Raw genomic sequence first — 15072 nt, forward strand, 5'->3', positions numbered from 1 at the left:
GACAAAGTGAGACAGCCTCACTGCTGACATGGAGAGAGTGTGAGTGATCTGGACAGACGATCAAACCAGACCACATTCCCTTAAGTCAAAGCCTAATCCAGAACAGCGTCCTGAGTCTCTCCAATTCTATAAAGGCAAAGAGAGGTGAGGAGGCTGTAGAAGCAAAGTCTGAAGCTAGCAGAGTTTGGTTTCTGAATTTAAGGAAGAATCTGTTTCCATAACATAATGGTACAAAGTGAAGCAGCAGGTGTGGACGTAGATGGAGAAGCTGCTGCAGGTGATCTAGGTGTAGCTAAGATCACTGATGAAGGTATCCACACTAAACAGCTTTTCAGTATAGATAAAACAGGCTTCTATTGGAAGAAAATGCCATCTGGGGCTTTCGTAGCTACAGAGAAGCCAATGCCTGGGTTCAAAGGATAGGCTGAGTCTCTTGTTAGGGGTTAATGCAGCTGCTGACTTTAATGACGTCAATGTTCATTTTCCATTCTAAAAATCCTAAGGTCCTTAGAATTATGCTAAATCTACTCTGCCTGTGTTATGTAAATGGAACAACAAAGCCTGGGTGACAGTACATCTGTTTATGGCTGGAACTCACTGTTTCGTTTTCTTTTGTTTTGTTTTTGAGATAGAGTTTCACTCGTCACCCTGGGTTGGGTGACATGCCATCCTCATAGCTCATAACAACCTCAAACTCCTGGGTTTGAGCCTCCCAAGTAGCTGGGACTACATGTGCCTACCACAACACCCAGATGGGTGGTTTTTTTTTTCTATTTTTAGTAGAGATGGGGGTCTCACTCTTGCTTGAGCTGGTCTCAAACTCCTGCGCTCACACAATCACCTGCGTTGGCCTCCCAGAGTGCTAGGATTGATTACGGGTGTGTACCAGCACACCTGGCCCTGAACTCACTGTTGAGAGCTGCTGATCAGTAAAAAAGATTTAAACTTCAGGGAAGGAAGTAACTGCAGATGTGACTAGCAAGGGAACTAGAATTAAAAGTGGAGCCTGAAGATGGGGATGAACTGCTACAAACTAATGATAAAAGTTGAATAGGTAAAAAGTTGTTTCTATGGATAAATGAAGAAAGTAAAGTAGTTTCTTGAGATGAAACCTATTCCTGGTGAAGATTCTGTGAACACTGCTGAAATGACAACAAAAGATTTGGAATATTCCATAAACTTAATTGATAAAGTAGCAACAGGGTTTAAAAGGAATCGTCCCAACTTTAAAAGAAGTACTACTTTAGGTAAAATGATGTCACACACTACAGAGAAATCTTCATGAAAGAGTCACTCACTGAGGTGAATGTCACGTATTTTAACAAACTGCCACAGCCACCCCAGCCTTTAGCCACCGCCACCCTGATCAGTCAGCAGTCACCAAAATTTAGGCAAGACTTTCTACAGCAAAAAGATTATGACTTCTTGAAGGCCCAGGTGATTATTAGCATTTTTGGCAATGATGAGATTTAAAATAAGGTATAAATACTGTTCTTAAGATATGGTACTTTTACACACTTAATTGACTATGGTATAGTGTAAACATAACTTAACAAGTACTAGGAAACCAAAAAACTCATGTGACTCATTTTATTGCAATATTCACTTTATTAATGTGTTCTGGAACTGTACCTGTAATATCTCTAAGCAAGCCTGTATCTGATCAAGGATTAATTCCCAAAGTATGTAAGAAACTTCTACAACTCAATAGCAAAAAAAAAGGAAAAGAAAAAAAAATCCAATTAAAATTGGGCCCATATCACAAAATCACAAAATCACAGATGCTGGAGAAAAAGGAACACTTCTGTACTGCTGGTGGGATTGCAAACTAATACGTCCCTTTTGGAAAGTCATCTGGAGAACACTTAGAGAACTAAAAATAGACCTGCTACTTGATCCTATAATTCCTCTACTAGGTACATATGGAGAAGACCAAAAATCACACTACAATAAAGATATTTGTACCAGAATGTTCATTGCAGTCCAATTCATAATTGCTAGGCCACAGAAGAAGCCCAAGTGCCCATCAACCCATGAATGGATCAATAAATATATGTACACCATGGAATACTATGCAGCCACAAAGAAAGATGGAGACTTTACCTCCTTCATGTTTACATGGATGGAGCTAGAAAATATTCTTCTTAGCAAAGTATCTCAAGAATGGAAGAAAAAGTATCCAATATACTCAGTCTTACTATGAAACCTATTTATAGCTTTTTTATGAAAGCTATAACCCAATTATAGCCCCAAAGAAGGGGAAATGGGAGAGGGAGGGGAGGGGACGGGGGAGGATGGGTGGAGGGAGGGCGATTGGTGGGACCACACCTATGGTTCATCTTATAAGGGTACATGTGAGTCTTTCTAAATGTAGAATATAAATGTCTTAACGCAATAACTAAGAAAATGACATGCAGGCTATGTTAACCAGTTGGATGAAAGTATTTCAAACTGTATATAGAAACAATACACTGTACCCCATGATAGTATTAAAGTACACAGCTATGATTTAATTAAAAAAAATAAAATTGGGCAAAAGCCATTAACTCATGAATGGATTAATAAACTGTGTATATGTATACTATGGGATACATTCAGCCATAAAAAAAGATGAAGACTTTACATCTTTTGTATTAACCTGGATGGAGTTGGAGAACATTCTCCTTAGTAAAGTATCACAAGAATAGAAAAGTTAAGTATCGAATGTACTCAATACTAGTATGAAACCAAGAGAAAAACACAGTTACTCTAGAGGGAAGGGGCAGGAGGGAGATTAGTATGCTCCCACCTAATTGCACAGTGTGAGGGTGTAGGGTACCCTTCCCCTTTCTGGGGAAGGGGCACAAGTACAACTTGGACTCTACCTAACAAATGCAAAATAACCTCATGGTATCCTCATATTAATCTGAAATTTTAAAGATGGGCAAAAGACTTAAATAGACATTTCTTACAGAAGACATACAAATGTCCACCAGGTATTATGAAAAGATTCTCAACATTGTTACATATCAGGGAAATGAAAACCAAAACCACAATGAGATATCACTTTGCATCAGTTAGGATGGCTTAGTAGGAAACAAAAAAATAGCAAGTGGTGAGGATGTGGGGAAAGCATAAGCCATGTGTGCTGCTGTGGGAAACAGTATGGAGCTCCTGCAAACAATTTAAAATAGTACTAGCACATGATCCAGCAAGCCTACTTCTATGTATGTATCCAAAAGAATTGAAACCAGGATCTCAAAGGAGACATGCACTCCCACGGTCACAATGACCAAGGCATGGGAGCAACATCAGTGCCATTCAAAGATGAGACATCTGGCATATGCACACAATGGATCCTTACTCAACACTTAATAAAGAAGGGTCCACACACACGCAGTAACACAGATGACCCAGAACACATGCTAAGTGAGATCACCCACTCACAGACGGAGAAACATCGCAGGCTCCCTGCACACCACACACCTATAACAAACTCAGGTAAATGAGGCAGTAGGATGGCAGTTGGGGGAGGGCAGTAATGGTCGGTTGTATTCGGTGGATATAAATTTACAGATATGCAAGATGATTAGGGTCTAGAGATCCACTGTACAACACTGGGCCCATGGATAATAGCACTGCACTGTATACCTAAAAATTTGTTAGATCTCATGGTAAGTATTCTTGCCAAAATAAAATAATAAAATAAAACAATGGGGTAAGTAAGAAGACACTTTAGGAGGTTGTGGATATGTTTAACTCTTCACTGGAGTGACAGTTTCTCAGCCGTACGCATATGTCGAAAGTAATCAAATGTATACTTCACATGTAGTTTTTGTACATTTATCAATGATATGAAAAAGCTGGTAGAATTTAAAAAAAATTTTGGTAATGGACTTCACCTTCACTCTCTTCAGTAACTTTATAGGAAAGAATAAAATGCTCCATGTAAGAACAAACTTCGATGAAAAACAAAGAAAAAATAACGACATTAAGGAAGAAAAGAGAAAAAAAAAGCAGGAGGTGCAATCAAAGGCCCCACAGCAGGCCATGTGGCTGCTGCTAGGATCTGGGGAGAAGTTCCAGTGGCCAACAGCTGGGCTCCCTCTGCTCCTGTGGGCTGGCAGAAGGTGGAGCACACACTATTACTGGTTCCTCATTGTCCCCAGGCCCATGCCTCACTGTCCCCATCCTCTGCCTTAAGAACCCGGGCCATAAGCAGTGCCTTGGACCTCTCTGAGCCCCAGAACTTAGTGGGGCCGCAGCAAAGCTTGCTCTGGATGGCAGGATTACATCATGGCAGGGAGAAGAACCTTTCCTGGCATTTCCAGCTGAGCTCCAAAGACACTGTGTGAGCCAGGCCATGAGCGGTGTGTCATCAGGGAAAACAGGGTGTGTCTCACATGTGTGATCAGAGATGATATATGGCATGTCCCAAGGCATGACCCCGCCTGGCCCTCATATTGGGACCTGAAGTGCTCAGACTCCACTGATACTACCTCTTTTGTAGTGTGGGATGAGTGACAGGATTTGGAAATTACTCTAGAAACCCATCCTGTATTTTCCTAAATGAACATGTGGTATAATTGGTTAAAGTCAGGTCACTCACTGGGATTTAGGTGAGGGGAGAGGCTGAGCAGGACACCGCTGACAGCGCCAGGATGCCAGGTACAGGCAGCAGGCTGACAGCCCCTGTGCTCTGTACCATGCAGAGACCACACCCTGGCCCTCCCATGCTCTGAGCTCACTGCCACCCAAGCCCAAACATGAGACCATTACTGCTGAGAAAATATCTTCAGACCAAAAGAGGGAAATGGCTCTGAACATGAAACAAGCATCCTCCATTAGACAGAGTGTCTCTGTGTGCTTTTTAGTTCCATACAGCACTTATCAAATAGCTAATGTTCAGTGTGTTGTTACATTAAAAAATAATTCTAAGAAAAAGTACCAGTTAAAATAATTTCAGAGATAAAGAATTATGTAGCTGTCCCTTCCTGGCACAGGAAAGGAAGACGGACTGAATGGCTGTTTACCTTGTGACATTTTACTGATTCCTTTTGGCATACTGAATTCTTAGTATAATGAAAACCTACAGGAACAAAAAAGTTTTCTGTATATCCTAAACAAGAAGGACACCTTTGATTTGTCACAGAAGTCAACTAGAGCATATCCAAACTAGACTCTGAACAAAACAGATGCAAAGGAGATGCAGAATCTTGATACAACTATTGACACGGTGCAAAGCGCTCTGTCTTCATTCACTCCAAGTGGGACCTTAACATTCTTCTACCCAATGAACAAATCCCTCAGAGAAGGAGGGGTTCATCAAGGTGTCAACCTTCAAAACAAACACATTCTACAAAGGTGTTCCTTCATAGGGCAGGGCTCTTGGAAGATGCCAGTTGGCCCTTGTCCTGGGGGTCTGTCTCCATCTCTGAGCTGCACGAGTGTGACTTGTGTCCTGCATGGAGCCACAGGCTCCTGACAACACTTGGGCAGAACCTGGTACATGCCCCACTACAGAACAAAGGAAAAGCCTGTGACCCAGCACTGACACCCCTCCCAACATGCACGCAGTTCTACAAGTAACATCTGCAGCGTGTGCTCACTCCACAGGCACGTGTAGGCTTCGGCCCTATTCTCGGCTTCCCTATCAGGAGAGGAGTAGACTTGTGGCTTATCTACACTGACTCTGGGGGTGATCAGTGGGGAGGAGGCTGAGTGCTCTGGGAGTACCTGCCCACTCATTCTGTCCTGATTCTCTCAGTGCAGCCATGCCTTCTGAGTCCTGCTCTGTGGACTGACCCACTCTGTCAAGGAGCTTTTGTCTACAGACATCGGTAGCTGGCCTAGTTCCTGTGACCTGTCTTTCCCAGAGGACGCTCTGTGATTCTGACTCAGAACTGTGCCTCTCCCACTGCCTTCTGGACAAGAGACACAAAAATGACACCTTACCAGGGGTGTCTGCCCCGCGACCTGCAGTCTGCACTGACTTTGCCAGGACTCTTGTTTATCTGCACTAGAACAGAAAAAGGGTGATACTCTGCATGCTCCTGGCACCTGTGAAACACCATTGCCTCTCTGCAGCGTTGTCCAAGGCTCCCCCATCGCTCAGCCACTTACCCGCCTTCTGGACACATGGTGATTCCCTTCCAACCTTGGAAACAAGTGTTGATTGCTTCACTGTCAAAAAGAAGGTCCTGCAGGTGATCTTGCAGGGAAGAAGGTCTGATTCCAAATTAGTCATCCATCCACCACATGTTTTAAAACACTTTAAGTGTAACTAAAAAAGAACCCACTTTAATCAAAACTTTTTTAAAAAGTTCTGATGTTCTTATAACGTAAACAGTGTGCACTGCTTTAATGTGAACAGTTTTTCTAGTCAAATAGGAGTTCCTGAATTTCACAACGAATAGATTTTTTTTTAAAGGATAAACTTTTGATATTTTTTTTCATGCTGATTTTCAGACAATCTTCTAATCTCCCATGTTGGTGCAATTCATAAAATGCAGCTTTCATGCTGATGTGCAAAGCACTTTGATGGCTGGAGATTAAAGGCATAATCTCCTTCCCATTAGATACCACTCAACACTGTTGTTCAAATCTTCTTTACCTTCCTGAGTCACCAGTTCTATTAGATAAACACACACAGGCACTTCTGGGTTCTTTCAGTGGCTCCTTGACAAACAGGGAACCAGCTGCCAGGAGCAAACTCAGGCCTCACAAGTGCTTCCACTAACTGTTTACATTCAGGATCAATAACAGCATCATGCATTTATGTGTAAACATCAAAGCAGACAAGTCCTACCTCCCTGCACTTCCCACTAATAACCCTCCTCCCCCAAGGAAGAGGTGCCTGTCATGCACACATCATTGAGAAATGTCTATGGGACTCCTGGTAATGACATTATTGACCCTACTATTGCCATTCATTTCAGAGCATATACACACCCAGATTGTCATTTTTCTTTTAGGTTGTGGTCATTTCTCTTTAGCTACACTATGAATTTTTCCAGGGTTGAGAGTGTATGTGCCCTACCTTGTGGAATTTCTTATTACCTGGAGAAGCACCCAGCACATAATAGATCCTGCAAGAAATGGAAATGCTTGTGCTTTGTGAGTAATATAAGGTGAATAAAGTAAACTTTTCCCTTGTAACTCAAGGTACATGAATGGTCACTCCTTATTTTCCTATTATACTAAAATATTCTCTTCTTAAGTTTTTCCTGGGGTAAATTTACTTCCTCTGAACGAAAACTCACTTTTCACTAAAGAAAAACTGACCAAGTGAAGGTTGATACAAAGCAGAGTGATGTAATCCTGTGTCTTCTCTGAGGCTCCTCTGCAGGGTTAGAGAAAAGCAGAGCTGGCTTGTCTGCACTCTTCTCCCACCCTCCGTGTCAGCAGCTTCCCCTGCAGCTCACATGTACTGAAACCTCCCCAGAGCAGCGGTAGAGCTGCAGCAGGAGGGGCTGCAGAGAGCTGCTGGACTCTAGAGGGTTGTGACGAGAAGCTTCCCTCACCCTGTCTCCAGAGGCGCTGGGCAGAAACCCTTGGGGATGGTGTGCTCCTCCCCACCTCCAGGGAGGTACTGACACATGGATAATGCATATCTAGAGGGCTTCTTTGTTAGAATAATTGACCCCTACAGAACTACAAGTGGAAAGGCTTTTAAATGACATTTTTTTATTCACCAACCACAACTTTTGATAATGGGGCACTAAGTTTCCTGCTGTGGTTAGCTTACCTGGGCTTTTTAAGAGTAGGAGCTGATGCCTGTGGGCCTGAGATTGGCTCACTGCAATAACTCTACACCGTTCTGCCCTGGCCCTGGTGTCTTCTCCTTCCCGACCACCTCTTCTGCTCAGTATACTAATTCAAGGACATTTTTAACCTACCTCTCTTCCTAATAAGAGATTTTTTTTTAAAGACTATTTCTTAGAGTGGTTTTAGGCTCACAGCAAAATGGAGAGGAAGGTCCAGAGTTTCCGTACACGCCTTTCCCCACTCGAATGGCCATGCCCATCACCAGAGTCCCACACTCTAGAGAGGTGCTCATGGGGCAGTCGATGAACCTGCACCAGCCTGGCATTATCACCACAGCCCACAGGACATCAGGTCTCACTCCTGGTGTGGGACATACTCTGGCTTTGGACAAATGTACAGTGAAATGTACACACTACCACAGTGTCACACAGAGGGAGTTCACAGCCCACAAAGTCCTGCACTGCACCTGTCTGGCCTCAGCAAGGGAATTTTAAAACAACAGTGGACAGTTTTCACTTGACGTCCAAACACAAATAAGGGCATTGCTTCCACTGACAGGATCTAATTTTCCTATGTTTCAGTAAAAGAGTTGGTTTATCAACCTAAAAAAAATAGACATTAAGTGTTAAAAAATTTTGACACCAAGTATATTACTCTGTCTGCTGCAGGGTAAGGAATAACCATTTAGAGTTCTTTGTTTACCCTTATATATTTTATACAGTAGGGTTTTAGAAATCTCATAATTATCACTTTCAATGTCATGAGCTGGTTTTAGCGCCCAGGAGTTAGGTTTACTCTTTGAAATTGCTTAGGTTTGGAAACTTTTCATACACTGAATTAAGTGGAGATGTTACTAGGTCTCTTTATCTCAATTCAACTGAAAAACCTGCTTTCCACTAGGAATTTTTCTCGAAATCACATGAGCTTGGCAGTGTCCACAGGGAAGCTGCCTGTGGGAGAGGACTGGGGTTAGGCCACATGCGTGGATGTCATACAAAAAATCCAAACAAACACAAATATCAGGCAACTCCTTGCCCTTCTCCTTTTCCTCATGCCCTGCAGTCATTGCCCTGCCAGTCTCTGCAGCCTCCCAAGCTGTCTCCTGGATAGAGCAGGGTGACAGCTGTAGTCCAGCTGTCTAGTCCGGGGCAGAACAGGCACCCTCACTTCTTCAGTGTCTTCCCGTGCTTTCTGATCTCCCATCTCCTGTGCTCACCTGTCCGTGAACCTGGCCTCACTGTCCTCCAGCTCCAGCTAGGGGCTAACTTCTCCCTGAAACCTGCTCACTGGCTCCTTCTTCACACATTCTTCCTCATCCTCCTGGGAGGCTGGTGTTTCCTCTTCTGTCCTGGGTATCTTCCCTTCTCTTTTCATGCTGCACACTCTCTCTGGGTGGTGGGTCCCCTGTGGCCAATGGGCTGATGCTGCTGGATAACATGCCTGGCCTTCTCTCAGAGCTCCAGACGCATAGCCAATACCAGCCACCTCCCAGAGCCTGCTCCTCTCTCCCCAGCCTCTCAGTCTCACACTGCCAGAGTGGAGCTCTCTCTTCCCCCTCTAGCTGCCTCTGCTCCTACATTACTTACCCCGCAGAACATCACCACCATTGCACATAAGTGTGTCGAGACCTCAACCCCCAGACCTCTTCCTTCTTCCACCCAATCAGTCACCAGGCTGTGGAGAGGCTGTGCTTCATCCACCCACAGCCATACCCTCCCTTCCACTTAGCCTTCCCTTCCCACATCTATGAGTGGCCACTGCAGCTGTCTCCAGCTGGCTATATGGTTGCTTGCCAGCATCATGTGGTAAGGCCCAGCTGCCAGGGCTTGAACACTGGCTCCATCCCAGAGGTTGGGTGTACCTGCAGCTGGGTGAGCTCCATGCAGCTGTGTGATATGTAATCTCCTTGAGTAAATTTATAAAATCCACTCCAATGGATTTCATTTAATCTTTGCAGTGAGCCTGTGGCAATACAGTTATTACTGTAGAGACACTGAAGCTCTGGGAGTTTCCTGACATCCATGCAGCTGAAGAATGGGGGTGCTGATACCTCAGACAGGCTCTGCCTCACCCCAGTGCTATATTCTCGACTGTCAGGCACCTTCTGCAGCTGGTAATGGGTCTCAGGGTAGCCCCAAAGGCTGAGAGATGTAGTCATAAACTGCTCACATACTCCAGTCACATGCCCACCCAGTAGCAGCTGACATCCCACTGGTGTCTGTCTCCAGGGCCAGTGCAACTAGGCAATCATCCTTACAAACCCCAGAGGGTGCACAGTCAGAGGGCGTTTCTGACAGAGTGCTCTGAACTTTTTTTTAATGGTAATGCACAGGGTGACCTGTTTTGAACAGGTCCAAGAACATGATGAATTCCTGGGATGAAACCAGGCTTCAAGTAAGCAATGACAGCTTCAGATCTACAAAAGTATAGTCAGTATGGTTTGTACAATGGTTTACAATAATTTATACTACATAAAAGTTTTGACTAAAATGCAACTTCTTTTCCAAGATGTGTTATGCTTTGGTGAATTTATAAAAGTTAAGGAATAACCAGGGTACGTAGGGCTTCTACTTTTAAAACCCGTGGTGCCACAGAAGGCTGTGAAGAAAATAAGACAGCAAGTTGACGTGGATGCACCCAAGTTTACTGCCCAATTCAGAAAGGGCTGCCTTTTCTTGGTCACCCTGCGCATTACCATTAAAAAAAAGACACTTATTTAAAAAAAAAATAGTGATCCAAACCAAGTATATGGTGACTGCACTACATACTTCCTCTTGGAGCAACTAAAGGCACAAATGAAGGTCAGCCACCATCCTGGTACAAAAGAAAACCAACAAACGCCCTAAAGATACCACTTCCTTCTTGAAAGATATATTCCTGACAGAGAAATACCACAGACACAAAATTTAACAGGAAATGACTGAATAAAGGAAAAACACACAAATTCTATCTATAGGTGACCATTTTGAATGCAAATAACAATCTGGAAAAAGAATTTTATCAAAGGAACAGTTGGGTGGAACATGCTGGCCCTACTCTAACAGGGACATGGTGAACAGAGAACTTCCATCAAAGTCAATGAAAGACAGGAAGGAAAACTAGCAGCTTCTACTCCATGAAAGCTCTGTGAACTCAGTGCAGAGGGCCTGATTGAAGAATGGTGAATATCATTTTGCCTGCTGCATGCGTTCAGACAGAACAATTTGATCACACACCCAGTCAACTATGCTTCTAACTGAAGCAGACTCAGGGCCATCACCAATGGGGCCAGTGTGCAGCCTACAGAAACGTGTGTGTGGTCCACGGACTATCAGTCATGTAGATTGTATTTTATTAATTTGAGCTAATGCTTAAAAATAACTAGGTTTCAGATGAAAATTGCCATTTCCACATCATTCGAGAATTCAAAAGCTATTGGGCCTGTGTTCTCACAAGGCAACAATGGGATGAGGCCAGGCTACAGGGTACAGCTTCTGCCTTATCCCATGTTATAGATGGAATTGTGCGCCCCATTCTTACATTGAAGCCCTAATTCCCCAATATGACTATGTTTTGAAATAGGGCCTTTAAGAAGATAATTAAGGTAAAATGAGGCCAGAATGGTGTGTCCTAATCCAGTGGGTTTGGTGTCCTTGTAAGAAGAGGAAGTAACACCAGAGATCTCTCTCCTGTGTACACACAGAGGAAAGATCGTGTGAGGACACTCTGAGAAGGTAGCCACCTGCATGCCAGGAGGAAAGCCCGCCCCAGAAACCAGCCTTGGTGCACCTTTATCCTGTATTTCCAGTCTCCAGAATTGCGAGAAAGTCAATGTCCGTTTTTCTGGGCCTTCCAGCCTGTGGCATTTTGATATGGGAGCAAGCCTCAGGCTTGAGACATCAGAGTCACCGAGAATTCCTCTCACTGCCTTCCCTCCACTTTTGGTCTTCTGACCTCTTCCTGAGCCTATGCCCTCTCCCTGCAATGCGTTAGTGTGAGTCCCCTGACTACTGCCTGGACTGCTGCCTTCCCACTGGAACTGTTGTCTTATCTTTGTCTCATCTTTGTCTCCTGCCTGCGTCTCCTTAAACCCAGCCAGGGTACTCAAATGATGCTCCATCTAAAATTTAAAATGGGACAATATTACTCTAGTCTTTACTTCCTTACTTTTTCTTCATATACACATAGTTATGAATATATTTATGCATACGTGGAGTACAATGTGTTGATTTTTTTTTTATATAATCTGATGTGCTTACATCAAACCAATCAATATAGCTTTTGCCTCATTTACCTGATTATTGTGTCAAGACATTTATGTTCTTCATTGGACAGATTTGACTTGTACCCTTGCAATATGCTCCATAGGTGTGGTCCCGCCTTTCACCCTCCCTCTATCAAACCTCCCCTCTCCCTTCCCTTCCCACTCTCGCCTTTAAATTTTTCTTGCGACAGTAGCTCTCAGATTTTTGTGCTATTGATCTAGAAAAGTATGGGGTGCCACATCCTGTGCAGGAAAGCAAAGCAAACTCTGTCATCAGGAATGACCTGATGCGGGCGACGGAGCAAATCAGGCATTACTATTATTACTATGTGCTATTCAAGAGGCACAGAAAGAACAGGAACACAAGGCAGTTAAAAATCCATTCCCACAGGAGGACTCTGGCAAAGTCTCCTAGGGGACTAGCTTTGAACTAACGTGCATGGAGCAAGAAGGGCACTGGAGGGAATGTGCCTTCCCTGAGTATGAGTCCTCTGTCCTCAAATGCCAGGCTTTCAATGCACAATTCCAGAATAAATAAAAGAATGGAGTCAGTGAGCAAAAATAAATGGCTATTAAACATAATTGGCAGTAGAAGGAAGCATCTGAGGATATTAACGGTCCATAAGTCATGCTTGTGATTTCAAACACTTTCCAGCTAAATCCATTCTAAATCCTAACGAAACCAAGAAGCTTTCTATGCATAACTCAGATCTGTACAAAACCTGATCAATGCCAGCCCAATCCAACAGTAGTTGTTTCAGTGCTGACACTGTTGGGTGAAAGATACAACATACTCTCCACAAAATATGAGTCGTTTGATTCAGCATCATTTCAGATACAATACTGATATACAGACTCTGTGAGGCTATGAGATAGTCTAAGAGTACAGTCATTCAAAATGATACAAGAAGTTGACTCTTTAGAGCTTACCTCTCCCTTTTTTAGAACTTATGTCTAGTTCTCTTTCACAGATTCATAGTTCATTAACTTTTTATTATATATCAAGCATTTTCTGCTGCATATACCCTTTTATTGTTTTGAAGTTATGCTCAAGCATACAATCACATTAAAACATTAATTTGTTACAATTCTAGACCTTACTTGTCTTATTCTTTGTTGTTTTTTGAGACCACGATTCTCCTCTTTTTGACTTATTTTATTCTGGTGTATATTTAAAAGTAATTAGAGTAATTTCTAATTAATTGCCAGAAAAATATGTGGGCAGAGGCATATTTTGAGCATGTACATATCTGAAGATGTATTTTACCCTCACATACCAACAACGGTTTAACTACATGTGAAGTTCTAAAATTATAATTCTGTATCCTCAGGTCTCTGGAAATGTCTGCTCTACCACATTCCAGAAGTTAGCACTGTAGAGAACTGCATTGCTAATCAGTCCTCTTCCCTTTGGAGGTGACCTGCATATTTATTTATTTTTGCTCCTTGTTTCTCCCTCCACACTTTCCTTTCTTTTAGAACTCGGTATTTCACCATGATACAGCAGCTAGTTATATGTTGTTTTAATTATTCATTCTAGTAGTAGGTGAGTCTTGTCAAATTCAATATTGTTCTCTAGATCTTAAGTAAGTGGCACAGTCATTTACAAGGCCTCTTTCTGAACTCATTGGGATATCTCCTTTCCCTGAACATAGCAGAGCAGAGACATGAAAAATTAATCTTCCTTTCATCTCAAAGAACTGGAATCAGAAGCCCACACCATCTTTTTATTATTTCGCCTTAAAATTTAAAAAGCAACAAGTAGCATCAAGAATGTATGATTATTTTTTCTTTCCTTTCACAGCAGAATGCATAGAAAAGTGATTTCTGGTTAACTTGTAGAGGTACACTTAAACTTGCTAAAGCTTAGCTCTGAGAAAATATCGTACTGCTAGTAAGATAAGCAGTTGATTTTTTAAAATGCTTGTGATTCTCGGTCCACTCTTACACAGGTTCTGCTGACTGCTGTGAAGAGGAGCAGACATCCTGGCTACTAGTACCAGGGTTTTGAACGTCTACAAATAGAATTAAGTGCCATGTCCTCAGCGGCTGTGTGATTTCTCAAAAGGCAACAAACCACACCCACATAAAACTCAGTTGTTGTACTGGGATTGGAATACAAGCTTTGTGCTCAAGCGGAACCGCTACATAAATCTCCCTCCATTTATGTTCATAAAACAAACTGCAGCATGACTACTACGGTGGCAGGAAATGAAGCAGACGTCCCTGTGGATTACACACTGTGTGGAAATCAATTAATCGAAGAGGGAAATTTCCCAGGGTCTCATTAATTAGTAAGAAGTGAATCTCAGGTGTGGGAAAGGGCAAGCTCACCTACTTGTGCAGACTTAGCCGCAATCCCTCCAGTCAGCGTGGTCAGGATGAAAACCATTCTACCGAGTTTAACCACCCGACCCACGGTCTTCGAGACTGCGAGTTTCCACCGCCCTGCCCCAAGCCTGAGACTGTCCCTGCGCCCGCCACGACCTACCGAGCAGCAGGAGCCGGTGCGTCCGCTGCAGGTCCCGCCTCTGCGCGCGCAGCACCCGGTCAATGCCGCGGCTGACCTTCCTCGCCTCCCGGGCGGCCTCGCGCTCCTCGGCGCGCAGCTGTTCCGGGCGCCGCCGCTTCCCCCTCGGCGTGTCCGTCGTGGGCCGCGCCGGGCTCCCGCCGCCTCCCCCAGGGAGCAGGGTCCCGGCTGTGTCCGCTCCGGCCGCGCGGACTGGGGCTGTGTCCTCCACCTGCGGCTCCGAGGCGGCGCAGGGGGTGTCTCCCGGGCTTCCAAAGAGCAGCGGCCGCAGGCTGTAGCACAGCCCCATGTGGGCGCCCGGTCCCGCGCGCGCTCAGGCCGGGACCCCCGCCGAGGGGCGTGGGGCTGCTGTGCGCGGACCCGCTGCGGCGCTGCCGGCGGCTGGCTGCGGCACAGGGGCGTGGCGGGCCCGGGCCGAGGACCACCACCCCTCACTGCTCCAAAGAGCCATTTTGCATCTTCAGCTGGGTCCGGGGCGGCGGCAGCTGTAGATCACCTGATGACGCCGAGAACTGGCCGCGCGGACTGGCCTCAGCGAGCCCGGCCCCGGCTA

General features: G+C 44.4%; 1 protein-coding gene across 1 annotated transcript in view; it reads right to left on the reverse strand.

Annotated features, from left to right (window-relative positions):
• The window catches only part of GNAL (G protein subunit alpha L), a 230983-nt gene extending 216175 nt beyond the window's left edge, over positions 1 to 14808 (reverse strand). The window contains exon 1 of the mRNA XM_003800476.2: positions 14481 to 14808. Coding sequence (XP_003800524.1) covers positions 14481 to 14808 — 328 coding nt within the window. The remainder of the gene's footprint in view (positions 1 to 14480) is intronic.
• Positions 14809 to 15072: the final 264 nt, after the last annotated feature.

Source organism: Otolemur garnettii, unplaced genomic scaffold (genome assembly GCF_000181295.1).
Source record: "Otolemur garnettii isolate 467f Iridium unplaced genomic scaffold, OtoGar3 scaffold00176, whole genome shotgun sequence".
NCBI lineage: Eukaryota > Metazoa > Chordata > Mammalia > Primates > Galagidae > Otolemur > Otolemur garnettii.